Raw genomic sequence first — 26088 nt, forward strand, 5'->3', positions numbered from 1 at the left:
CTCCAGTCCTAGCCCCTCCCCCAAAGGAGGAGTCACAGAGGGCATTAGTTGGCACAGGGGTGGGAGGGCAACAGGGATCAACCCACCAGCCAGCTGCCTTAAAAAGAAAGACCAGGGGGTGCCAGGATGAAGGACTAGACCCCAGAGGGAGGTGACATTACAAGACATCTGTGAAGAGGGAGGTGTGGGGTGAGGTTGGGGGCTCAGAAGGATGGAGCCTGTGACATCAACATCTGCCCTAAAGGAAATGGCAACAGTGGAACCAGATTCTAAGTCAGTGTCCAGGCCAGACCAGGAACCCGAGCTGGACCAGAGACCGATAATCCAACCAGAGCCTGGGTCAAAAAAAAGTCCCACAGTCCAGCCAGAATGGAAACCTCAGCAGGAACCCAGCACCCAACAGGAATTTGTATCAGAGCAAAGACCCCTTACCCAGCAGAAGCCCTTCACTCAGTGTGAAGTGGAATCACAGCAGGAACCTAGCACCCAGCAAAAATCTGCATTGTATCAGGAATGTCCTACCCCAAAGCAATTACCCGACACCCAAAGGGAGCACTTCAATCAGCACGAAGCTGCCATACTTCAGGGACCTGGGGCAGAAAAAGTGTCTACAACTCAACAAGAATCAGAACTGAGACAGGGAGATGTAGCCCAGCCAGAACCCATGCCAGCAGAGCTATCTCTTGGTCAAAACGCTGAATTAGCATCTACAGTCCAGGGACTATCTGGACCCAAAGAAGAACCACCTGCTCAGATAGAGTCTACATCCCCAAAGAGGCCTGAACAGTCAGACCCTAAGGCTCAAGAAACACTTCCAGCCCCGGAGGCCAAATCCAAGGAGAAAACTTTAACAGAGTGGAGATTTCTAACAAAACTACACAAACTATCCCTACAGCAATCTGCCCAAGAGTGGAAGGCATTTTTTGAATGGGTCACAGATTCAGAGTCAGAAACAAATGCTAGGCCACCTTCAGAGAAAGATGAAACAGTGGCCCTCCGAGTGAAGGTAGCCTCCAAAAGGAAAGCTGGCTACGACGCAATGCCCGGATGCAGTGGAAGGTCTCTACAGGGGAAGACCAGTGCCCAGGATTACAAACGCCACCCAAACACAGGTGAGTCTGAACCCGGAGGAAATGGAGCCTCCCAGGGCGCAGTCATGCGCTCGTTCAAGAAATACTAAGAACTTTTTTGTACACTGGGTTAGCTCAACAGGCCTGTGAGATAAATATCAACATCTCCAGTTTTTATATAAAAATCAACATTCCCACTTTAAACAAGAATGATCTTGCACAAAGCCATCCATTGGGAAGCGTCAAGCCTAGGATTTAAGCCTGGGTTTTTCTCCCCTACCCAGAGCCGCCTTCCCACAAAGGATCTGGGTAACATCAAATAGAAATAGGAAAGTGCGGGGCTGGGGTTATAGCTCAGTGGCATAAGCACCTGCCTGGCAAGCGCAAGGTCGTGAGTTCGATCCCCGGTACAGCAAAAGAAAAAAAAAGAAAAAAGAAAAGAAATAGGAAAGGGCACTGGGCAAGGGACCAGGAAGCCAGAAATGCTGTCCTTCTCCCAGTATCCATGCACAAAATCTGACCAAGCACCAGCTCTGGGGTGACACCAGCAGCACAGTGCTGAGTGTGGACCTTCTTCTCCTGAGTTTTCACACAGATGAGGCTGAATATCTGGGGAACTCATAATCTCTGAGTTGACCAGGTCTGAACTCTGCTTCTGGGAAGACGCTTGCTCCCCAGCAAGCTGCCTCCATAGGGACTCTCAGTTCAGCCAGGCAGAACAGACTTGGTGTCTGGGTCTTCAGGAAGGACGACCCTGGGAGAGGGGGTGGGCAAGAGCAAGGATGGATGGGCGCAGTGTCAGAGGGCCATGGGCCCCAGGCTCTGGCTTATCCTGGGGCTCTTCTGAAGCATGCATTGTGACCCTGGGGTGCAGGCGCCAATTCTGTGGCACGCATGCCCTGGTCCTCCTTTTCTAGGCTCAAAACCCTTGCAGTGGAGAAGGGAGAATGCAAGTTTATTGGTGGAATTGGGGGTCACCTATTGACATAGCCTGAAAGGGGGAAACAACGCAGCCCCAATTCTGAAGTGATGGGCACCTGTCAGGCCATAGCGTGGAGGGCAAGCAAGCTTGTCTCTCTACCCAGGGGCTTGTCCCTCCCTGGAAGGGCTGGGCCGACCCTCAAAGAGCTGAGGTAAACAGGGTTATTACCGTCTCAGTGCCAGGGCTGGTTGTGTGCTTTGTCAAGAAAAGGAGGATGAAGAGTTGTTCACAGCAGCACCTAATGAGGCCGCTCCTCGGGCACGCACAGCAGTTGGACATGAGCAAGTGGGCAAGCCTCGCGCCTCCTGTTTCCCACCTTTTCCCAGCCACACCCACTCCCTCTACTTCCGCTCCCCGCGCCCCACTTGCCAGCCCAGGGCCTGAAGCCAGTGAGCGGGCACTGGGCCTTCCCTTCTGGCCTCTTTTATTCTATTAGGAGGAAGAGGGCAGGGGGAGGAAAAACCCAAGAGAGCTGGGTGCGGTGGCTCACACCTGTAATTCCAGCTGCTCAGGAGGCCGAGACAGGATTAAGAGTTCGAGGCCAGCCTGAGCTATATAGCACGGCCTTCTCGCATAAAAAGAAAGAAAAGAAAAGAACAGAGCCTAGGGATAGACCTCAGTGGTAGAGTGCCCATGGGTTTGATGCCCAGTACCGCCAGAATGAAAAAGAGAGATCTGAGCAACGGAAAAAAAAAACAGAATGGGGCTGGGGAGAGGAGGCGGAGTTTCCTTCTCAGAGGTCCCCAGGGACAGTCACGCCTCCAGTGCGGGTCCCGCCCCAACTTCGAATTGACGTAGGACCTGGCCCGCCCCCCCGCTCCCCAGCGGAGACTCTGGGGCACCTCGTCTCCCCCTCCTCCCAGCGGTCGAGCTGGGCTGCCTTTTAGGGAGTCCCTCCGTGGGAAGGTGAGTGGGATAGCGAGGCTGAACCTCGGCAGTGAGAAGAACGAGGCTTCTGGTTGGCATGACTCGCACGGGGCCCCCCACGAGTCCCGTCGGAACGATGCTTTTTGCCGCCTGCAGGGCTGCATTTTTGTTAGCCGAGGGCTCTTTAATGGGTGCGAGGGGGCGGCTCCGGGCCTTGGGCCCTAGCGGTCAGAGGCGGGGCCCGGCGCTGGAGCGGAGCCAGGATTACTCCGGGGGCGGGACCCAGCGAGGAGCACGCCCGGCATTGGATGATCTGGGGGCCCGGCGGTGGCGTGGAGTCAGGATTGGCCCTGGCGGTCGGGCCTGGCGGCAGGAGCTGGGCCCTGCGCTGGGACGCGTAGAATTGATGGAGTCCGCCGGGGGATCGGGGCCCACTGGGGCCTTGGCCTCGAAGAATGAGAAAGAGGAGCTGAAGAGCCGCAGTCGTCGGCGGTGGCGAAAAGCCAAAGCCAAAGGTGAGCTCGCGGGCTCGCCTTAGCCCGGAAAGAACCGTGCGCATCTTGCGCGGTGCTCAGCACCGAGCGGAATGACCCACCGCCGCGAGAAGGGGGGAAGCGTGGACTAACCCATTGCAGTCCTGCGAGGGGGAGCATGGACGATCTTTTGCGAGAAGAGGGTGATGGGAGAGTGGAATGTCCCACTGGGGCAGAGAAACTACTGGACGCCCCAGTGCGGTCTTGGGAGCAGAATCTGGAATACGAGTCTTTTTGCTCAAGGTTCGCCCTCGGGCTCCGTATTCGCTGTGAGACCTAGGGCAGCAGTTGCCCTCCGTGTTCCCTATCTGGGAAATTATTTAAGAGATGATTTTCAGGTCCGGCGCTGTCGAGGGGATAATGGGAAATGGCTTAGAGCTGTTAGAGGATGTGTAGGGATGCGTCAGGAAAAGTAGAAAAGGGTGCCTGGTAGTAGGCAATGCAGTTCATCCTAGTCTTCCAGAGCCTAGTCAACCCATCCACCCCATCCACTGTCAGTCCGCCTGCACCGCGCCGGCTCCACGGGGGCCTTAGCTGGTGACCCACGGCCCTTGCAGGACAAGGGCTCCACTTTGGCTTTGAACTTCCACACCCTCCTTAAAGAGAAGGAAGGACCTTCGCTTGGGTTTCCTAGATCTCAGGAGGCTAGAGAGAGACTGATAGACTAACAGAGACAGTGCGAGCCTCAGGTAGAAGCAGGCATTAAGTCTCGGTTCAGTAATGAGCCTTTGCCATAGGTCCTCCTAGTAGGACCTATGGGAAATTCCTGTGCAGAAAGGAAACAGACGTGCCCTTCCCCCAGCTTCAAGGCCCCCACCCAACCCCGTCTTTTCCCTTGCCAAATCACTCATCAAGGTTAGAACTAAAGCTGGCTCCAGAGCAGCCCACAGCTGAAACAAGCTGGGAGTTCAGACTGCAGGCTGAGGGCACCTGCCCTCCTAGTAGACCCTGAGCCTCCCCAGCAGGACAGCATACCCAGAGGCAGCAGAGACCACAGTGAAGGACCAGGGCATTGGAGACCTAGTTCCTTAGGCTAAGAGGTGTGCCATACTGGTCAGCAGTCTCCTTCTTTCCCCGCCTCAACTTTTGGAGCTCTAAAATGGGCAAAATGATAATAGTACTGGATGGCTGTGAGGTTCAGATAAGTATAGTGTTTGGCAACAGCAAGCCCTCAGGGGAAGTGGAAATGATTATTATTATTGTTAGTCCCCACTAAACAGTGAGCTCCCTAAGAGTGGGGCTGTGTCTGCCTTGTTTACCCTATAACGCCAGAGCCTACAATGTCAGATGTATAGGCACTCAAATATTTATTGGATTAATAAGTGAAGGAATGTGTGAACTGTAATGTAGGAATATTAATACTCATGCTTCCTTTAGGGTTGTCTGGAGGAGTCAGAAAGAATCTGCTTGGGTAGGGCTCCCCGTGCCATCCTACGCACAGACTCAGACCCACCTACTCACAAAGGCTCATTCCCGCAAGCTGTGAGATCTGCCCGTCATTTCCTGAGGCCTTTCCTGGTGCCAGGCTCCAGACAAGTGAATCAGACTCCACCCCCTGCCTCAAAGGCATCCGGGCTGGCCGAAGCAGTGCTTAGTATCAGTTTGATCTTGCCAGTCACTGAGGACACTGCAGTCCTGCGCCACCAAGCTTTCTGACCTGGCCAGTTAAGGCAGAGAGGTGGCCGCCTCCAGCCTTGTCGGGGCAGAGAGTGGGTGAGTTGGCAGTGGTTGTGGCTCCCAGCCTTGATTCCAGGCCCACAAGGTTCTGGTCTCACAGTCATTCAGCAGACGTTCACTGAACACCTAGTGGGGTTAGGTCTGGGCTCTCAGTGATAAGCAGGAGAGACTCACAGTGGAGATGGGGACGTAGATGTTAGTCAAATAATGCTATTCTTGTAAAACTGTGATAGGTACAGCTGAGGAAAAACTGAGACAATGACGGAGGGAAGCTTCCCAAGGGAGTGACATCGAGCCCAAGGATGGCCAGGCGTAACTGTGGAGCAAGGGGGCAGGGAAGACAGAGAGGACAACATGAGCAAAGACCTTAAGGCTGGCAAAAGCAGCGCAGGACAGCGCAGAGGAGCTCAGAGAGGTAGGGAGGGTGGTAACAGGAAGCTGGGGCGAGCAGGGTAAGACAGGAGGGTGTAAACCTGGTTCAGAGGGCCATGTCCAGAATCTAGAGCTTTATCAAGAGCCAAGGAGGAGGCACTGAATGATTAGAAGTGTGTGGTCCCATTTATGTTTTAGATAGACCCTCTGGATGCTATGCGTAGAACAGATTGAAATCAGACACACACACACACACACACACACACACACACCACATCCAAACATCTACATATATATATTGATGTATATACATACACATGTCCACACAAGCTCACAAGCCAAGAAAAATGGAGCTACACTCACAGGCTAATAAATACGCATGGCCATGACTCTTGCATACAAACACCTTCAACACACAAAGAACATGGAAGTGTGCGGACTGAGAAAAAATGTCAACACACCCGCAAACACAAGTAGGACCTACCGGGCAGGACACATACCTACCAATGTACATGCTTACATCTGAACCCCAAAGACACTCTCACACCACGCTACCCAGAAAGCACTCAGCAGAGGTACAGAAAGAAGTAGCAACAGAGAGAGAGAGAGACAGAGAGAGAAAGAGAGAGAGAGGCAGAGACCAGCAGTGCTGTCCTAGAGCTGCCTCTTGCTGGCTGTGTGACCCTAGGCAGTCATGTCACCTCTCTGCACCTCTGTTTTCTCATCTGCCTAAAGAGGATAGTAATGAGCCCCACCTTGTGGGTCATAGAGAGGGTGACACGAGTTACTTTATGTGATGCATGTAAAGAGAACAGTGCTGGCACTTTTGCTCTTCCACAAGGACTCTCAGGGAAGGACTCACTCACTTGCCCCCACCTGCGTCTGACCCCAGCATCTCAGGCCTGCCCACCTCAGAAGCCCTTGCCCCGTCCCGGGATCTAGACCTGGCCCATCTCCATCTGCCGCTACATCCTTCCCTGACTGCCTTTCTCACCCCTGCTGTATGCCCAGGAGCCAAAGCCCAGGCAAGGTCCAGCTATTCAGTAGTTTTTTAGGTCAAAGGGCTGGTGCCGTCAGCTGAACAATCTCTACCAGGCCCCTGATCCCTACCTCTGCCCCACTCATGCTGTGTTCACCCATGGCCCCAGTGCCCTCTGCCTGGCATTCTTAACAAGTTTCTGGCAACCTCAGTATCCCTTCCTCTTGTTTCTAGCTAGCCGGGCCTTCAGGGAGCTGCCTGGAGCAGGACACAGGGCAGGGCCTTGCAGGCACCACCGTCTGAGATGCAGCCCCTTCCCCATGTTACTCGGTCAGAGGCTTCCTCTTTCCTTATCCTTCCTAAGGACCCCTATACCACAGAGGGAAGTGAACGATACAACCTAGAAAGGGGAAATACCAGTGTCAGGAACTGTGTAGCAAGCATGCCCAGCACTATGCAAAGATGGAGTAAAACAGAGACGATCCCACCTCCAGAAACCTAGAATCTAGTAAGGGAAGCAGAGCAAACATAAAAAGGAAGTTGTATAATATGTTAGAGAGTGACAGGGGCCACAGAGGAAAAAAAAAAAAAACGACCCAGCACACCACCTCCAGATAGCAAAGCAAGCTCACCGAGCAAACAAAATGCAGAAAGTGCCTCCCTGGGGTGGGGCTGTAGCTCAGCGGTAGAGCACCTGCCTGGCATGGGTAAGGCCCTGAATTCCATCCCCAGGACCACAAAAAGAAGAAAAAGTGAAGAGTGACACCCATGAGGGGCTGCTTATAAAGCACGTCACTCACGCCAAGTGGACAGAATGGCCAAGCACAGTTTCCATATGCGGAAGCCAAATGCACCTGCAAACTGCCTGACGAGTGGCGTGGGCTAGTGTCTCACCGTCTCAGCTGCCCATCTTGACTGCCTCCTGAAGCCCCTGTCTGCCCGTTTTTCCGTCTGTTCCCCAGCACTGGGGAGGGACAGCCCTCTCATCTCACCCTCTTTGTTTCCCACTGCGCCTAGTCCGGCCGCCTTCCTTCTTCAGCTACTTTTTGAGCACCAACTATCCACTGAGCCACATGGTGACCCCTGGGGCCACCCCCTGCCCTCCTGAGGATGACAGTCTAGGGCACAGACAAAGAGGACTTAGCTAGTCAGCCAAAGAATGTAGAGCCTTCAGGGCTTCACATTTGCACACACCCCTTCCAAGGCCCTGTGCTTAATTCTGCGTCAGTAATTTTGTATTCTTAAAGAGTAGGACTCCCGTACTTTAGCAGCTTCATGACTCCATAAAACCTTGTTCTGTCCTGGGAGACAAACAAGTAAATAAATGCATGATTATGGAATGTGTAAAATGCTAAGTGAGAAGAACTAAGCATTATGGGAGTGCCGGGCGTGGTGGTACACGCCTGTAATCCCAGCACTCAGGAGGCTGAGGCAGGAGGATCGTTTAACTTGAGACCAGCCTAGGCTACATAAGTGAGCTCAAGGCCAGCCTGAACTGCATAGCGAGACACTGTCTCAAAAAGACAAAAAAAAAAAAAGAAAGAAAGAAAGAAAGAAAGAAAGCATTATGGGAGAAACGAATGGGGGCACACATCTTAGATGGGGAGGAGCAATTAGGGAGGACCCCAAGCTAGGCCTGAAGGACGAGAAGGAGCCAGCCAGGCAAGGAGCTGGTGCGCTAACTTGAGTGACGTCTGCTCCTCCATGTCCCATGTGCGAGGTGCGGGTGGCACAGCAGGGAGGGCTGCAGAGGATAAGTGGCAGATACAGGTTGCCCAGGGTGGGAACACCTTCTAGTAAGACCTACAGCTCAGGCTCCTAGCTGAGCTTGGCACTGCCCTTAATTGGCTTTTGTCCTCCCTAGAGGGACAAGCAGGACTGGCTACTTTGTCTCTTCCCCCAACAGCTGGGGATGCCTGTGCCAGGACCAGCCTGGGGGTGGGAATGGAGATCACTGGGCATTTGGCTGCTGGAACCCGCTCTGAGGAAGGGAGGGCAGCCTGGCTGGGTGAGAGGGGACAGTGTGTTTAGGACTGAGGCTGAGACTCCTGGGTCCTGAGGGAGAAGACGACGCAGCCCTTGCTTTCCGTGGTCGAAAGGAGAGGGGCTGGGGCCTGGACTCCTGGGTTCTAGGGCAGAGGAGCCTGGGGCAGGACTCCCACTTGATCTGGGGCTGGCAGGGATCAGGAGGGGCAGGGACTTGGATTTGTGCTCTGTTTACACCATGTGTTTTCAGTGTCCTTTCTGGGAGGGAGACAGAGAGGGTGGCCACACCCTGGGCAGACTGGCCCCTCCCCTGATTTATCGCCCCAAGCTGCTACTGGCACTAACCACAGACCAGCAGTCCCAGCTGAGGGAGCTCCAGCTCCGAAGAGGCCTGGGAGGGGTGAGTGCATGGCCAGCTGAGACAGGAATGGCTGCTGCCTGACCCCAGGACCTGGAGGGGAGGGCAGGGGAGACACCTTCTGAGGGCATAGGGGACAAGGAGCCAGACAGGGCACTAGGCTTCAGGAAGGAAGAGTCCCACAGGCAGATGGTGGCATCCCCACCGTGGGGGCAAGGGCAGTTTGTCCAGGACCTGGGTGACAAGCAATCCAAAACATAGGCTGGAGCCGGGTGTGGTAGCACACGCCTGTAATCCCAGCACTCGGGAGGCTGAGGCAGGAGGATCATTGGCAGTTCGAGTTCAAGGCCAGCCTGGGCTACAAAGTGAGCTCAAGGTCAGCCTGAACTGCACAGTGAGACCCTGTCTCAAAAAGACAAAAAAAAAAAAAAAAAGCAGGCTGGCCTGAGTGCCTTGGGGGGACAGGGATCTGAGGGGGAGTATGACAGGGAACCTGAAGCATGGGGGTTCAGATATAGTACAGGCAAGTTTTGCAAACCAGAGATAAAACTCTCCAGGGTCTTGGGTTGGAGACCAGCATCTGCACTCAGAGATCTGGGTTTAAATCAGTGCTGCCGCTCTGTCACCCTTCAGCTCCTTGTTGAAGCCCTCTGAGCCTCTTTCTCTCCTGTAAAGCGGAGATGCTCGCAGTCATAGAGATCTGAGCATAGGCAGTCTGGGTCTCAGAGAGCGCATGCATTGAATGCACAAACACACAGAACACCTTAGCACAGAGCTGGCGTACAGTAAGCCCAAGGTCGGTGGTGGTGAGAAATACTGATATTCCAGACATGGGAGCAGGGCTGGCCATGCAGTCTAAGTGAATCCAGGGGTCCTTGGTGGAGAAGTGATTCTGAGCTCTGAGGACTCCGTAGGGGAACAGGACAGAGCTGGAGTTTGGAGGGTTTTCCACTCAGGCTTGGGGAACAGGAGGGAGTCCTTGGTGAAGGCTTGAATTATGAACTTCTGGGTTCAGAGGGGGCGGGGGCATGGGGAGCAGGGTCCTCGGAAGTGGGAATGGGCAGGTAGGTGCTAAATGCTCCCAAATATTGTTGAAGAGGAAGGGCCTGTGTGCCACACATAGGGCTGAAGCAGGGAAGATGGGATGGCGGCCCGGACTCCTGGGTCTTAGATAAGAGACCAGCTGGGAGTCCAGACTTCTCGGAACCAAAGAGAAGGAGGCCTGGGCCCCAGGAGAATAAAGGGAGTCAGGTGCCTGAACTCTTGAATCCCTGGAAGGAAGAAGGGGGAGGCAGACTCCTGGGTCATAGGGAAGATACAAACGCTAAGAAATCAGATTTCTTTTTTCTTTTTTCTTTTTTCTTTTTTTTTGTCGGGGGTGGAGGCTGGGTATTGAACCCAGGGCTTTCACATTGAGTTACATCCCAGCCTTTTATTTATTTTTTTATTTTGAGTGGGATTATTTTTGGATTGGTTTGTTTGTTTCTTTAAAGATAGGGTCTCACCCTGTAATCCAGACTGAACTTGAACTCATGGTAGTCCTCCTACCTCAGCCCCCTAGTGCTAGGATTACAGGCCTACGCCACCACAGCCGGGCTTGTTTTTTATTTTGAGGTAGGGTCTCTCACTTAATTACTTTGGCTGGGTTTGAATTGATAATCCTCTATCCTCAGCCTTCCAGAGAACTGGGATTACAAGCATGCACCACTACTCCCAGTTTAGGCAACTAGATTCTTGTGGGCTCGGGAGATTGTCCGGATTCCTGGGTCCAAGAGAGAGAATGACCAGAGAGAGACAGCAGGTTTCTGAGTCACCAACAAGAGAAAGCAGGGACCCTTAAGTCTTGAAGAGGTGGGGTCTAGGGCCTGGATTCCTAGGATTGAGAAGAGTGAGGGCTTAAACTCCCAACTTCTGAAAAGGCAGAAAGTTATTGGGGACTTGGACTCCCTTGTGCTAAGGTAGGAAAGGGATGAGGCCCTGGAGATAAGGGGTGACCTTCTGAGTGGGAAGGAAGAGGGACCTAGAGTCTTGGGCCTCTGGGCCTAAAGAGGATGAGGGCCAGGGGTCCAGTGCTGAGCCTGAGAGAGGACACATAGGACCTGGATTTCCAGGTCCAACGAAGCGAGGAGTAACCCCAGCCAGGGCTAACAGGCCTCCTCACCTGCCCACAGCCTCCCGGCTCATGCATACCATGGACCTGCGCACAATGACACAGTCGCTGGTGACTCTGGCGGAAGACAACATGGCCTTTTTCTCCAGCCAGGGCCCCGGGGAGACAGCACGGCGGCTGACAAGCGTTTTTGCAGGTGTGCGAGAGCAGGCACTGGGGCTGGAGCCAGCCCTGGTCCGCCTGCTGGGCGTGGCGCACCTCTTTGACCTGGACCCAGAGACGCCGGCCAATGGGTACCGCAGCCTGGTGCACACAGCCCGCTGCTGCCTGGCACACCTGCTCCACAAATCCCGCTATGTGGCCTCCAACCGCCGCAGCATCTTCTTCCGAGCCAGCCACAACCTGGCGGAACTGGAGGCCTACCTGGCTGCCATCACCCAGCTCCGCGCTCTGGCGTACTATGCCCAGCACCTGCTGGCCACCAACCGGCCAGGGGTGCTCTTCTTTGAGGGAGATGAGGGGCTCACCGCTGAGTTCCTGAGCGAGTATGTCACGCTGCATAAAGGCTGCTTCTATGGCCGCTGCCTGGGCTTCCAGGTGAGCCCCCTGCTCCAGGTCCCGCTGGGCCCACGGTAAAGGCACTGGTTGCCCTAACCTGGCCCAGTAGCATCGTAGCGTAACCCCAGTGGTCAGTATTACTGAATTCAGGAAACAGAAACAGAAAGGGGAAGTTGGCTGGAGCGCAGAGCTAGCCTGGGAGTCTCAAATCCATAGCCTTTGACCGCGTCTACCGTACACTGAGATACCCTTAGTTTCCGCAGGGTTTTTCACCAGGAGCCCCACTACTCTCCGCTGTCTTACACGCAGGAGATTCACTCACTCTTTGATCTTACCCATCTTGCCCCGGAAGTCATACCCAGTGGGGCTATGGAGGGAGGGAGGGTGCCAGCCCACAGCTGCTGGACTGGGTCTACTTTCAAGTGGCTGTGGGATCACAGGATTTTCAGGCGGCCCTTGGGAGGACCAACAAGCCCATGAGAGGAAGTGAGGAAGCCCTGGTGGTGCCCGCCCTCCTCCCCGAACTAGGCTAACCCTATAGGTAGGCCTTCTCCTATCCTCTGCTCACCTCACGGCACCCTCAGACAAAGCTCATCAACACACAGAGAGCAAGGCAGCCGAAGGCCATCAGACTTGTATAATAAGTGATTTGGGGATCTGGAGAATTAGGGGAACTTGGGACACTAGGCTCAGAGAAGAGACCCATCTTGCCCCATCTGGGGTCGGTGCCAGCTCATCCACCATCACTAGTTGCACGAGGGAACCCCAGTAGGAAAGTCTGGAGCTGTGTGACCCTGCAGTCCTTTCCACCCTCTCTGGGCCTCTCTCTACCCTGGTGATAGCCGAGCTTGGCAGTCTCTCGGCCTCCCGACCCCAGTGAGGCTTCCCTGAGCACCAGCCTGTCCTCAGCAACTGAGCCTGGAATTCTGGAAACCTCCCCTCACTCAAGCTGAATACACAAATACCGTCAGCTCAGCAGAGCCAGCCGAGCCCTCCCCGTGTCCTGAGAGTGACATTGGAGTCACGAGAAAGAGATCCTGAGCTGCCTAAACCAGTATCCCAGCCACAATGGCCAGGCACCCTGTGCTCTCTGGCCTGCTGGGCCCACAGCCAGGGGCAGGGCCAGAGCCAGCTGAAAGCTTCTCTCTGAGGGCCCAGCCTCCCCATCTAAGGCGTCAGCCCCCGAAACAGAGGCCTCTCCATCTCAGCCACCTCCGGGCCTGCCCGGTGTCCAGCATGCTGTGGGGCCATGGCCAGTGTTTGCAGGACAAACAGGAACCCTGCCTGCCCCTGGCCTCAACTTCCTCCAGCTTTGCTTTCTCTGACCCTGCTCCCCCATTGTCATGCTAACTTCCTGTCCATTCTCTGGGATGCTGTCTCCCCATTCCTCGATGGTCTGTCCACATCTCTAAGCCTCAGACAGCCTCCATCGGGCTTTTTGGCCCAAGATCCCAGTGCCTATTAGGCTGTCCCCGGCCATCTCTCCATGTCTGTCCTCCTGCCACCCTGTAACCGCCCCACTGTCTGCCTCGCCCTTCTAGGGAACCCCTGCGTCATCTTCCTCCCCAGCTCACAGGCCTCCGGTGGTTGCCCTCACACTTACAATGAAAGGCAGGCTCCTTAACCCAGGCACTACCTGAGTCCCTTTCTCTGCCCTTCCCTGCCTCTTCCCAGCTTACTGCTCCAGCCATGCTGGCCCGCTGGCCTCCCCTCACTGCCCATGCCCAGCACAGCCCACCCCAGACTTTGTACTCCCTGTGCCCCTGCCATGAGCACCCTCCCCTCACTCAGTGCCCCCAACCCCCTCGTCACTGTGTATGCTCCACCTGCTCTTTGCCTCAAATCGTGTTGCTCCTTAACATTGTGTTGCATATGACTCCCTTTATTTGCTTATCACTTCTCTTCCCTTTAAGAACACCAGGCCCGTGAAGGTGCCCAGAGCTATGCCCAGCACACACAGGGGCTCAGAAACGCTTACTGAATGAACGTGCCTCCCCCACCCTTCTCTGCCCTCCACTGCTGCCCTGTCTTGGTCCCTGTCCAGGGCGGGTGGGTGACTCCAGCGTCTCTCCACAGTTCACGCCCGCCATCCGACCATTCCTGCAGACCATCTCCATCGGGCTGGTGTCCTTTGGGGAGCACTACAAACGCAACGAGACAGGCCTCGGTGAGTGCTGGCCAGGCCCCGCCCACAGCCTCCCTGCGTGTCCCTCCTCCCCAGCCCTGCAAGGCAGCCTGACCCACCAGCCTCGCTGACACCCTTCCCAACCCCCAGGTGTGACCGCCAGCTCACTCTTCACCAGTGGCCGCTTTGCCATCGACCCGGAGCTTCGTGGGGCCGAATTTGAGCGGGTCATACAGAACCTGGACGTGCATTTCTGGAAAGCCTTCTGGAATATCACAGAGATCGAGGTGTTGTCGGTGAGCGCAGGGCCAGGCGAGGGTCCTGAGCTATCACGGCTGGGGATGCTACACTGAGGTCTAGAGACTTGTCCGAAGCCACAGCAGGTCACTGCTGGGCCCCAGGCCCAGGAATAGTGCAGGAGGGGAAAGACCGGGGGGCGGGAGAGGAAGTGAGGGGCACCCCCGCAGGCAGCCTCTCCTCATCACCGCTTCTCTTCCCTCCCACCAGTCTCTGGCCAACATGGCGTCAGCCACCGTGAAGGTCAGCCGTCTACTCAGCCTGCCCCCTGAGGCCTTTGAGATGCCGCTGACCTCTGACCCCAGGCTCACAGTCACCATCTCACCTCCCTTGGCCCACACCGGCCCTGGGCCTGTCCTCATCAGGCTCATCTCCTATGAACTCCGTGAAGGACAGGTAAGACCCTGACCTCAGCCAGAAGCTGATACACACGGGGGAGCAGAGGCAGCCTCCAGCCCAGCGTGCCCCTCCTGCTGTATGTCACTGTCCCCGTACCCTCCTTCTTCCTGGTGCGCGCACGCACGCACACACACACACACACACACACTCACTGTCGAGCACAACCCCTTGGAAAGATAAGGCCCAGGCAGGCCCAGCCTTACCCACTTCCTCCTTCTGCACCCCCAGGACAGCGAGGCGCTCAGCAGTCTGGTGAAATCCGAGGGCCCATGGAACCTCGACCTGCGGCCCTGGCCCCAGCATGCACCCCGCTCTCGGTCCCTGGTGGTGCACTTCCACGGTGGCGGCTTTGTAGCCCAGACCTCCAAATCCCATGAGCCCTACCTCAAGGGCTGGGCCCAGGAGCTGGGTGTCCCCATCATCTCCATCGACTACTCCCTGGCCCCTGAGGCGCCCTTCCCCCGAGCGCTGGAGGAATGCTTCTATGCCTACTGCTGGGCCGTCAAGAACTGCGCCCTCCTCGGTGAGCCCCCACCCAACCTGCTTCAACCCCCAGCCCGTCTCGGGAACTAACCCCCTTTAGTTCCCAAGCCTCAGCCTCAGGGCCTCTGCCTGTCCCCAGTCCCCTACTGCCCGGTGTCTCTGCCACCCGCTTGTCCTACTCTTGCCCGTCTTCTACCTCAGCCACTTCATCTCTACCTCCTGCTCTCACTCCAGCCTGGCCTTTCTTCCATCCCACCCCCAGCTGTCTTCCTGCTGTCTTCTCGCCTCCCCCAGTTACCCCAGTCCCTGAGCTGCCAGCCTCCTAGCTCGGCATCCTATGTTGTGCAGTTCCTCAGACCCTCCTCTTAGAATACCAAAATTTTAGGAGGACACTGAGGCACAGAGCAGAGGATAGCCCTGCCCTGGCATACAGGGTAGCCCTGCGGTGCAGCCCTCTGTGCTATCAGAATGATCTTTTTTTCTTTCTTTCTTTCTTTTTTCTGTCTTTTTTTGAGACAGGGTCTCTCTATGCAGTTCAGGCTGGCCTTGAGCTCACTTTGTAGCCCAGGCTGGTCTCAAACTCACAAAGATCCTCCTGCCTCAGCCTCCTGAGTGCTGGGATTACAGGCATGCGCCACCACGCCTGCTATCAGCATGAACCACAACCTTCAGCTTCCCAGCCTCTGACACCCCTCCATCCAGAAACAGGCCCTGAGCTCCCTTTTCCTGCCCCCTGCCCTTGCTGCTGCCTGCAGCCTCCTGATTTCCTGTACTTCCAGATCCCAGGGCCTCTCCGTGTCCAAGTCTTCCTCATCCTCTCTTAGATCCCGCCCCTTTGGTAGACCACTGTCTATCCAAACAGCCCCAAATCCCTGCCTCAGGTTGCCAGTCTCTAAATGGTTGCCAGACATTGGGGAAACCCACCCCTGCCGCTGAGGGCCCAGTTCTAGCCCAGAGCTGGAGCTCTTCCCTGTCCTCCTCCCCCAGTTCCCTGACCCTGCCAGGCTGTGACCAAACCCTTGCCTTCCCTTCAAACTAGGTTCAACAGGGGAGCAGATATGCCTTGCTGGGGACAGTGCAGGTGGGAATCTCTGCTTCACCGTGTCCCTTCGAGCAGCGGCCTATGGGGTACGGGTCCCTGATGGCATCATGGCAGCCTACCCAGCCACAATGCTGCAGACGGCCGCCTCTCCCTCCCGCCTTCTGAGCCTCATGGACCCACTGCTGCCCCTCAGCGTGCTCTCCAAGTGTGTCACCGCCTATGCAGGTGAGACCCACACACGCCAAGCAGGGCTGCTGTGCTTGGTTACCTGGGTCCTTCAGGGACAGGGGCGGGGCCTGCGGAAGGAAGAACAGGGCAGGGGAAGCTGAGACTTCTTCCTTTTGAATGGATCAGATATTCTTGGGCCCCTGGGGTCACACATGCTTGAAGTTCTGAAGTTTTTCTCCACCTAGAAAGAGGAGACCCATTCAGCTCCCACCGCGCTTCATTCTGCAGGTGCAGAAACAGAGGACTACTCCAGCTCGGACCAGAAGGCCCTGGGCATGATGGGGATAATGAGGCGGGACACATCCCTGCTCCTCAGAGACCTCCGCGTGGGCGCCTCCTCCTGGCTCAACTCCTTCCTGGAGCTGAGCGGGCACAAGTCCCAGAAGAAACCAGTGCCTGTCACAGGTGAGTGACAGCCTCCCCTAACACACCCAGCCAGGGCGGTCAGGAAGATGGCCAGGTACAACAGGCGTCCCAGGGGAGGAAAGGGTCTGAGCCCTGGGGCATACAGTAAAGCAGAGACTACCTTCCTAGCTGGCTCTGCCCCCTTATCCATCAAAGCCTAGGTTTTCCACATTTCACATCCTGGGAATTCCAGGACATCTAGTCCTTCAGAATGCCAAGAATTGTTTTCTAAACAGCCTCACCCAGCCCATGCCTTGGGAAATGACTCAGAAGAGGTGCTACAAGTCCTGAGTTTCAATCCCAAAATCTCCACCCAAGTCCCTTTGGTAGGAGTTCAGCCCTCCTCAGTTCTTTCTACAGACTTTTGACAGTGGTACACAGGGCTCAGATCCCCAGCAGCTGCCCTCTGAGCCAGGATGGGGAGATCAAGAGATTGGACAAACCCTGGAAAGTGGAGCTTCCCAGGCTTGTGTGGGTAGCAGGACTCTCAGGGAGCCAAAAATCACTTCTATCAGGAGTTCCACCTACATTCGAAGGATTTTAAAGCACAACTAATTCAATTTATTTTCTACCTCTAGTAAATCCACAGTATTTTCTGAATAATAGGAATTATACATTCAAAAGTAGACCCAGCCGGGCGTGGTGGTACACACTTGTACTCCCAGTACTTGGGAGGCTGAGGCAGTAGGATTGCCATGAGTTCAAGGCTACCGTGAACTACATGGTAAGACCCTGTCTCAAGAAAACAAACAGACAAAAACTAAACAAAAGTAGATCCAGTTGCAGTTATTCAGAAAATTATTCCAACTGAATGGGTTCACATTTCTAATTTTAGGATCTTAGATAGATGCAAATACATACACACAGGAAGAGTTCATAGGAAAATGAATTTGAGGCAGTGGGCCACTGAGCACTGAAGCTTCCTAGTAGGACTGAGGTGCCAGGGGCACCCCCTGGAGGCACATACTCCAGTCCAGATCCCCACTCCATAGTTACTTGTGGTCAGTGGGTGAAATGGTAAGTCACAGTATCTATGAGCCTTGGTTTGCTCCTCTGTAAAATGGGCACAACAAGAGTGCTTGCCTTGTGAGTCATTGTGAAGACTACATGAACTCATTGTATCAAATGCCCAGCACAATGCCTGGCACACAGTAGGCACTCTTGGAAGATATTGGTCCCTGGTGCCCTATGTCAGCAATTCCAATAACCCTCTAGATCACAGCACTTAATGCAGTTTTTCTCACATCCCCTTGCATTTTGGCCTCATGGGTTGATAAAGACAAGTGTAAGCCAGGTGTGGTGGCACACACTTGTTACCCCAGCACTCAGGAAGCTGAGGCAGGAAGATTGCCATGAGTTCAAGGCCAGCCTGGGTTACATAGTGAGTTCAAGGGCAGCCTGCACTACATAGCGAGACCCTGTCTCAAATAAATAAATGAATATAGGTGTAAAATCTGATAATGTAGTGTCCATGTCCTAGGGGTAAGCAGTATAACAAAGTTAACAGAGCTGAAGCCAAGGCAGAAACCCTGGGTGAGCTGGAAGCTTACCTTTAGCATCACTTGGGCACTTGTCTGCTTGGTCATTGAAAGAAAAGGGATAAAACTGAAAAACGTGAAAGAAACTTTCGGGAACAGATCCAGGTGGCCACAGGTGTGGAATCCCAGGGAAGCTAATATGCCCTGGAGACTCTTGGTAGTTCCCTAGTACCTTTTCTGGAGCCTTGTGGGTCCACTCACTATTCTGGGCACTTTGATGTAATTACACCCTTTATATCCAGTGGCCATAGAAAGCTTGGTGGACTTCCTGCTGGGGCTGGAGGCAGCTAGAACAGGGCAAGCCTGGTAATAAAATCTTCATACTGACACGCTGTGATCTCTCACGGGGTAGTAATACTGTACCTAGCCCACACATCTTATCCCACTGAGTTTTACATCCTAACATCCTATGAGTGAAGCTATTTCTATCTCCTTTGTGCCAAAAAAGAAACAGTTTCCCAGAAGTGTACGGACACGCCTTTCCCAGTTACACACATCTTGTGCTGGAAAACACTCCCACTTCAAAGACCACCACGGGACTGACGCCCTGTGGAAGTGGCAGCCCAGGACCCTGGAACTCCTTACCCATACCCGGGGGGGGGGGGCAGTCTGGGGAAATGTCCTAAGCCTCCACAACTGCAGAGGGGTTCAGCTCCCCCACAAGCCACAGTCCACGCCCCGGACCATCCCAACTGCCACCTACACACCCAGCTAAGGGAGGCTGCTCTGTGGCCACATCCAGCCCCTCACCCTGACCCTGACCTTGACCCTGACCCTGACCCTCCCACAGAGTCAATACGGCGAAGTGTGTCCGAGGCCGCACTGGCCCAGCTGGACAGCCCAGTGGGCACAGATTCCCTGAAGGGCTGCTCCGAGTCGTCAGATGTCGCCAAGATGCCCGAGGTGTCACAGTCCCTGGAGACACTTGGTCCCTCCCAAGCCTCAGACGTCAACTTCTTTCTGCTGCCTGAGGATGCACTAGAAGAAGCGGAGGCCAAAGAAGGGGTGAGCACCAGGGACACAGGCCCTAGCAACAGAGCCGCCTTCCCGGAAGGTTTCCAGCCGCGGCGCTCCAGCCAGGGTCCCACGCATATGCCCCTCTACTCGGCGCCCATCGTCAAGAACCCGTTCATGTCGCCGCTGCTGGCGCCCGACCACATGCTCAAGACCCTGCCGCCTGTGCACATCGTGGTGAGTGTGGAACGGGGCAGTGCAGTTCGACCCGGGGCGGTAGAGCTGGCGCAGGGGGCTGCGAGGAGGCGAGCGGGAAATCAAAGGCGGGGACCTTGCAGAGTGGGGGAAAGCGGCTCTCTGGGTGAGGGAGGCTGGGCAAAGGGCAGGGAGTTAACCGCATTCTCTCCCCGTTTTTCCACCTCCGCGCCCCCCCTCCACGTCCATGTCCCTGTGCGCCCCTCTCCCTGCCACCCTGTCCGCCGCCCCTTGCGTCCCGCAGGCTTGTGCGCTGGACCCCATGCTGGACGACTCGGTCATGTTCGCTCGGCGACTGCGCGCGCTGGGCCAGCCGGTGACGCTGCGCGTGGTGGAGGACCTGCCGCACGGCTTCCTGAGCCTGGCCTCGCTGTGCCGGGAGACGCGACAGGCCGCCCAGCTGTGCGTGGAGCGCATCCGCCTCGTCCTCACTCCGCCCGCCGCGCCGCAGCCCTGAGGCGGCCCGGGCAGGGGCCGAGCTGTGCGGAGATGGGAGCTCCGAGGGGGCGACACTAAAGACCTTTCGTTCGCATCTGCACCGCCTCGGTGGTAAATGTGACCAGGGCCAGGCCCCGCTCCGTCTGGTCTGGTCTGGCGGGGCGGGAGGGCGCGGGAGGGCGGGCTGTGCCTTAAATCGGGGGACCACGAGGGGGTGGGACAGGGGCCCGGTGCTGAAACCTGGCCCCGGGAGAATGAGACCGGGCCGGGGAGGAGGGTGCGCACATGCCACCGCCACCGCCGGTCCCCAGACCTGCACTCCACCACTGCCTTCTACTGCTACTGCTGCTGCGACCGACCCACCATTGCAAGTCGGTTTCTTTTTTTGTAAATAAAAGTATTTAATTGGTTTGGCCTCTCTCAAATAAGGTGGGGTGTGTAAAAAAGCCCAGCAGGGGACAGCGTCGTGGGAAACCTGGGGTATGTGGGGCCAGATTGGGGAGAGGGGCTTCCCACTAACAACAGACCCACTCCTCAGCCTCAATCCAGGTTGACAGCAGGATTCCACCTCCACCCCACCCACTGCAGCCCCTCTCAGCAGGATCACCCTCTCGCTGGTTCCAGTGGAAGGCTGCTCCCCTTTACAAGCCCGACCTTGGGGCCCCGCCAAGGAAGAAAAGGCTCCAAAAGTTCCCCACAGAACTGGAGCAAAGTTAGCAGAAAACCAGAAACAAAATACTAAAAAGTACAAGGTCCGCCCAGCTGTAACAGTCCTTCAACCAACTCAATAGGCCTTATTCGTTGTAGGCCCTGCATTTAGAGTGGAGATGATAGGGGCTGGGGATTTAGCTCAGCGGCACAGGGCTTGCCTGGCAAGCGTGAGGTCGTGAGTTCGATTCCCTGTACCGGGGGTGGGGTGGGGCACGAGGGGGGGGGCACCAAAATGGAGTGGAAATGATTTGTATCAGGGGCCTGACTTCAAAGGACTTCCGATCCTGGATTCAGAGGTTCCCTGTAGGAGTCCAGGAGGGCTTCACAGTGGGGATAGTCAGAGCTTGACCTTAAAGGATGAGTACAAATTTGCCAGGCAGAGGAAACATGTCAGGCTGTGAAGAGCTGGTAGGCAGTCATCAAGGCCTCCACCTGGCCAGGTCAGGTGTAAAATGGGCAGTGGTCTGAGGGGCCCGGAGTGTCTGGTAGATCATGGAGAGTCTGGAGTACAATTTGAACTACAACGGAGATAGTGGGGAGCCGCAGAAGGGCTTTGAGCAAGACCAGACCAGGGTCAGTTGTGGGCCCTGAAAGAGCCTGCTGGGGCACTAGAGGATGGATGGAGGAGGCCCAAGAGTGCACCCTGGAGGCAAAGGAGAGGGCTGGGCACAAGACCAGGCAAGGCCTGCGCCCAAGCAGTGGTGAGTGTGGGAGTGCAGGTGAGGCTCCCACAGCCATAGCAGGAGTTGGGTGAACAGAACAAGATTATAGACGGGCAGGAGACAGGATGGCACAGGGGTCTCCCCAGGGGAACGAGTGGCCAGTGACACAGTCTCTTCATTGGGAGGAGACTCAGGTGTGTATGGTGTAGGAGACGGGATGCTCTGAGCTGCTTTTGACAGAGTGAGATGAGACACTCCTAGGGACATCCGCGGAGCAGCAGAGTGGGGGAGGAGGCGCTCACTTCTGCCTGCAGCCAAGAGACTAGAACCTTTCGAGGAAGAATGGGCAGGTGGGACTAGAGGTCCATGGCACCTGGTAGTGGGATACACAGTGGGAAGGGAGTACTGGAGAGTTCTGGTGAGCAGATGGAGGGGGAAGACCCCGTCTGAGCCAGGGAAGAAGGGAGTTTCAGGGAAGAGGGAGTTGTCTGTGGACAAAAGAGGACTGAAATGTTATCCTCGGGCTTCGGCAATGAGCGGGTGACCTCAGAGACCTTATCCAGAAGCTCTGCAGGGACCTGGGAGGGGACAGCCAGACGTCGTGGCTTAGAGGAGTAGAACGTAAGGGCCAGGGATGTAGCTCAGCAGCACAGCATCTGCCTGGCAAGTGCCAGGTCCTGAGTTCGATTCCCAGTACCAAAAAAAAAAGAAGTAAAAAATACTGCCGCGTGTGGTGATGCGTGCCTGTAATCCCAGCACTTGAGAGGCTAGGGCAGGAGGATCACTGAAAATTCCAGGCCGACCTGGGCTATGTCGTGAATTCAAAGCCAGCCTGAGCTACATAGAGAGACTCTGTCCCAAAAAAACAAGAACAAAGTAAGAGAGCCAATGGGTATCAAAGTCTTTAGCCGTAAAAAGGCTAACACCATTCGTGGGAGCCTGTTGGAAGGTGTATGCATGTTTCACAATGATGGCAGGTTTTAATGCTGCCAGAAAAGGAGAGAAGAAAGTGCAAGAAAGCAGTTTCCTGGAGGGATGGGAAGGAAGCAAGGGACCCTCACTTCAGAGGCCCTCATCCAGCCAACAAGTGACTTTTCATTTATTTGTTTGGGGCTTTGCTTTTCTTTTATTTTGGGGTGTTTTAGTTTTTGTTTGGTTTGGTTTAATTTGGGGTTTGGTTTGGGTTTTTGGTTTCTATCACTGTTGTTTCTGAGACAGGATCTCACTATATAGTTACAGGTGGCCTTGAACTCACTATGTAGCCCCTGGCTGGCCTTAATATTCAGGGATCTTCCTGCCTCAGCCTCCCAAGTGCTGAAATTACAGGTGTGCACCCCACATCCAGCTTCTAACAAGTGAGTTCTGAGTTAAGGCCTGTTATGGGAAGGAGCCCTAGCCCAGAATTTCCCTACGAGTCCAGATCCACATACAGCTCCCCAACCAGCTCCTAGGACCCCTAACTCTTCTGTCAAAACAGTCATCACCACCAGCTTGCTCCTCTTCCCTGTCCCCAACTCAGGGATGGCACCCTGAAAAGAGCAAGAACTCTGGGTCTCGTCCTGTACACCCCCTTATCCCATTGGCCACTGACTCTGCCTTCTTAGATCTGCCTTCAGCCTCGGCCCTGATCCAAGCTCCATCCCCTCCTTTGTGGGCCCCGGCCAGAGCCACTTCCTAAGCTACTGGCCACCAGTCCCATTCCTCTTGTTCTGGCCCCAGTCCTGACCTGGTCCACCCCTGCTCTAAATTTTCTATGGCTCCCTATTCCCCCCTCAACAGGACCCAAGTACAGAGACTGAGCTCCTCTGCCTGGATTCTGCCCAGCTTCTGCCCACATCCACCTCCTCATCCTCTTTCAGCCTTAATCTCGCTGCTAATAGAGCGGATGCAAGTGGGCACCTGCAGACAGTGATGCCCCTGCATGCCTCTCTGGCCTTTGCTCACAACAAAACACCCTACTACATCTTCCTCTCCCACTTTGCCTGGCACCTCACGCCCTTCCAAAATCTAGCTCCTCTGGAAATCCTTTCCTGACCACGCCAAACCCAAAAACAGACTCTTCCGTGCTCCCCCGCCCCTCCCCATCCCATGCCCAGCAAAGTGCCCTCCCGCCAGACCTGGGCTCCTGCAGGGCAGGGCCCAGATCTGACTCATCTTGGTCCCCACCATAGCACCAGGCGTGATAAACCAGAAGCCTCAGGAAATGTTTGCTTAAGTAAGAGTGGGGAGTGAGTGGCTATAAGGAGGAATCTAGGAGCGAGGAGGGCATTGTTGAGAACGCCAAGGGCTGAACGGGTGGACGAGCAGGGCGTGTAGGGGCAGATGGGAAGCAGGTTTAGGGCAGGAGGGGAAGGATGAATATCTGAGATCATGCATCGCCGGTCTCTGTTTCTCCAGTCAAATAAATTGGGTTCGCTCTGGCTGAGCTGCCCCCTCTGATTCCTGTCGGAGCTCTGTCCTAAAGCTCAATACTGGTCATTCTGGAAAGAGCTTACCCGGCCGGACCCGCGGAACCCGTTTCCTCGCTAGCCCGTTGAGGCCTCTGCAGAGCTAACCTGGATGCCCACACTGTAGGTTCCCCGCCTATTGGCAGACTAGCAAGGACTGGCGTCTCCAGAAGCCAATCGTTGCCCGCCTTGCTGAGGGTCCCGCCCAATACGGAAAACGCCCTGAATGGCCTGGAGAAGGGAGGAGGCAAGTGTCTATTGGCTGAATGACGGTGACTGACGAGATGGATAGCTTATCGCAGCTGGATACAGGAAGAGTAGCTCGCGCGTCAGACCCACCTCCAAGGAGGTTGAGGGGCTGGTGGCTGAGGGCGTGGGGCAGCGCAGAGTGGCAGTGAATGGGGATTGTGGTGGTACATACCTAAGCTGTTTGCTGGCTTCACCTCTTGGGTCCTGAGGGAGAATGAGACTGGAGAGCCCAGATTCCCCGATCCTGAAAGAGCAGGGTTTTTAGGCTCCGAAGGGGGAGGGGCGGGACTTGTGGGGCTGGGAGCCTGAAATGTTGATGTCTTGGGACTGGGTCTCCTAGATTCCGAAAGTCATCGGTCTGCCCACTGATGACAGGATTTTACGAGGCTATTTATGGGATTGGAGCCAGGCCTTGCCCTTAGGCAAGTATTCTGAGTCCCGAGGTGGGGCGTGAAATAGAGGTGGAGAGGGCAGCGAAGTTGTGGCCTTGGATAAGCCCATCCCGACCAGGGAAAACAGGGGTAGGGCGCTGTCTGCAAAAGGAAGCCGGAAGGGGAGGAGACTTGCGACTGACGGAGAGACAAAGAAAAACATAGATACAAACGGAGAGATAAAAATAATAAAACAACAATAATAATAGAGCTCCCCTGCACTGAATTTACTGTGGCCTGGCTTCCATGATAAGCATTTTACATAATTATTTCATGTCTTCCACATCACAGTTCTAAGAGAACAGATTATTATTATTATCCACCTTTTATAACTGAGAAAATTGAGGTCTACCGCAGGAGAATCAGATACAGAGTTTCTTTAAAAAGCTAGGCATGGGATTACACCTGTAATCTCAGCACTCTGGGAGGCTGAGGCAGGAGGATCACAAGTTCAAGCCTGGGTAATTTAGCAAGACCCTGTCTCCCAGGATCTTTTAAAAAGTGAAATATTCAAAAGCTCTGAATTCAATCCCCAGCACTGCCTGAGGACCGGCACCAAACACAAAATAAGAGAAATGACAAAGAGCTGGAGGAAGGTACACAGAGAAGACACGGCAATGAATAAAAGGAGAGGGTCTGAAAGCTGAGACTCCGGGTGAAGTGGGTACTGGGCAGGGGCACCCTTGAGTCCTGGGCAAAGGAATTACTGAGGATAGAGACTCCAAGTATTTTCTCCCCTAAGTCCATGTTAGCAGGCTTGTCCACTCCTTCTTGCCGTGGGTGTTAGGCCTCGTTGGGGTCAAAACTAGTGATTAGAAAGAGGCAGGCATGTCATTATCCCACTAAGAGATGATAAGAAAATGATTCACGGGGGTCCCCCCAGCCTGGAGGGCCTTTCCCTCATGGTCTCTGTCCCTTATCTGGACAGATGAGGCCTCAGGGAGGACTGGGGGTGAGTGGGGCCCTCCCTTTTCTTCCCCATCTCTGCCTCCACTTAGAACTGTGACAGGGCCTGTCATGGAGCCGGATAGGCCACCCTGCGGCAGCAACCACTTCCTGTCTTTGTCCATCTGGATCTTTCTTCTTTACAGTAGACCTTGAGCTGATGCCCCCTACAGACCCTGAGCCCTTGTAGGGGCTCTGCAAGTGCTTATAGAATGAAGGACAGACATCCACCTCTCTCTGGGAAGCTCCTCCTCTGTCCCTACCCCACCCTGTCCCACTGTGTCACCATCACAATTCTCAGGCTCTCCCTGGCCTCAGTCTCTTTGCATTTGCTTCTCTTGAACCCTCTGGGCCTAGCATCCCCCTAAAGGGAGAAACTGAGGCTCATTATGGGAGGAGTCAGCCTTCCAGGGTCACCTATGGGGACAAGAAAAGGAATGCCGAGGAGAGAGGATCACAAGACTCCAAATATAGCACTCCCAGCATCTCAAAGTCAGAAATACGTAGTATCAGACAAACTTGTTCTCAGAATACCTGTTGGGTGTGATCTTACACTTGCACCCACAAAATCGGACACACACAGAAAACACATATAATCTCCTCTGAACACAAACACAAACACAGGCACAGAATTGCCTGCACTGACAGAAGTATTCTATTCCACACTGTGACTCTATGCCCAGCCACCAACGGGCCACTGGCCAGTCCCTGCTAGAAGAACTGTAAGCAAAGACTTGGTTTTGTTCGTTTGTATCTTCAGCAACTAACATAACATAATTGTGACCATCATCATCACAGACACAAAATGTTTCCTATGTGCCAGGCACAAGTAATTCTAAGCTCTTTACATGAATTAACTTATTTAATCCTCTCAACAACTTTATTTACAAAAAAATGGGCTGGGGATTTAGCTCAGCGGCAAAGCGCCTGCCTGGCAAGCGCAAGGTCGTGAGTTCGGTTCCCGGTACCGGAGAAAAACCAAAAAAA

The 26088-nt window shown here is 54.8% G+C and overlaps 1 protein-coding gene and 1 long non-coding RNA gene across 7 annotated transcripts in view; one reads left to right on the top strand and one right to left on the bottom strand.

Annotated features, from left to right (window-relative positions):
* Lipe (lipase, hormone-sensitive) lies at positions 1 to 20081 on the top strand. Of its 4 annotated transcripts, none has more exons than XM_005412353.2 (10): positions 1 to 1112; positions 10996 to 11531; positions 13569 to 13659; positions 13768 to 13913; positions 14125 to 14310; positions 14542 to 14836; positions 15836 to 16063; positions 16295 to 16471; positions 18800 to 19200; positions 19463 to 20081. In XM_005412353.2, the coding sequence occupies exons 1-10, from the start codon at positions 212 to 214 to the stop codon at positions 19673 to 19675; spliced, it is 3174 nt and encodes a 1057-aa protein (XP_005412410.1). In that variant the 5' UTR covers positions 1 to 211; the 3' UTR covers positions 19676 to 20081. The 4 variants fall into 4 exon arrangements, with proteins under 4 accessions (XP_005412410.1, XP_013364131.1, XP_013364132.1 ...); XM_013508677.1 differs by lacking the exon at positions 1 to 1112 and adding an exon at positions 2876 to 3434; XM_013508678.1 differs by lacking the exon at positions 1 to 1112 and adding an exon at positions 5363 to 5544.
* Positions 13354 to 26088, bottom strand: part of LOC102019334 — a 19344-nt gene continuing 6609 nt past the window's right edge. Inside the window, exons 2-5 of one of the 3 annotated variants that reach the window (XR_264952.2) lie at positions 23898 to 23969; positions 16107 to 16247; positions 13786 to 13882; positions 13354 to 13633 (exon numbers count right to left, since the gene is read on the bottom strand). This is a non-coding gene — a long non-coding RNA (uncharacterized LOC102019334). The other 2 variants (XR_264950.2, XR_001232299.1) reach the window with 2 other exon arrangements.

Source organism: Chinchilla lanigera, unplaced genomic scaffold, assembly GCF_000276665.1.
Source record: "Chinchilla lanigera isolate Chin_1 unplaced genomic scaffold, ChiLan1.0 scaffold00154, whole genome shotgun sequence".
Taxonomy (NCBI): Eukaryota; Metazoa; Chordata; class Mammalia; order Rodentia; family Chinchillidae; genus Chinchilla; species Chinchilla lanigera.

Bases quoted from the DNA above. Each gene is read 5' to 3' on its own strand.
- Lipe (XM_005412353.2), top strand. From the start codon at position 212: ATGGAGCCTGTGACATCAACATCTGCCCTAAAGGAAATGGCAACAGTG. The intron at 13,914-14,124 runs GTGAGCGCAGGG...CCCTCCCACCAG, and splicing joins CAGAGATCGAGGTGTTGTCG to TCTCTGGCCAACATGGCGTC. The intron at 14,311-14,541 runs GTAAGACCCTGA...CTGCACCCCCAG, and splicing joins ATGAACTCCGTGAAGGACAG to GACAGCGAGGCGCTCAGCAG.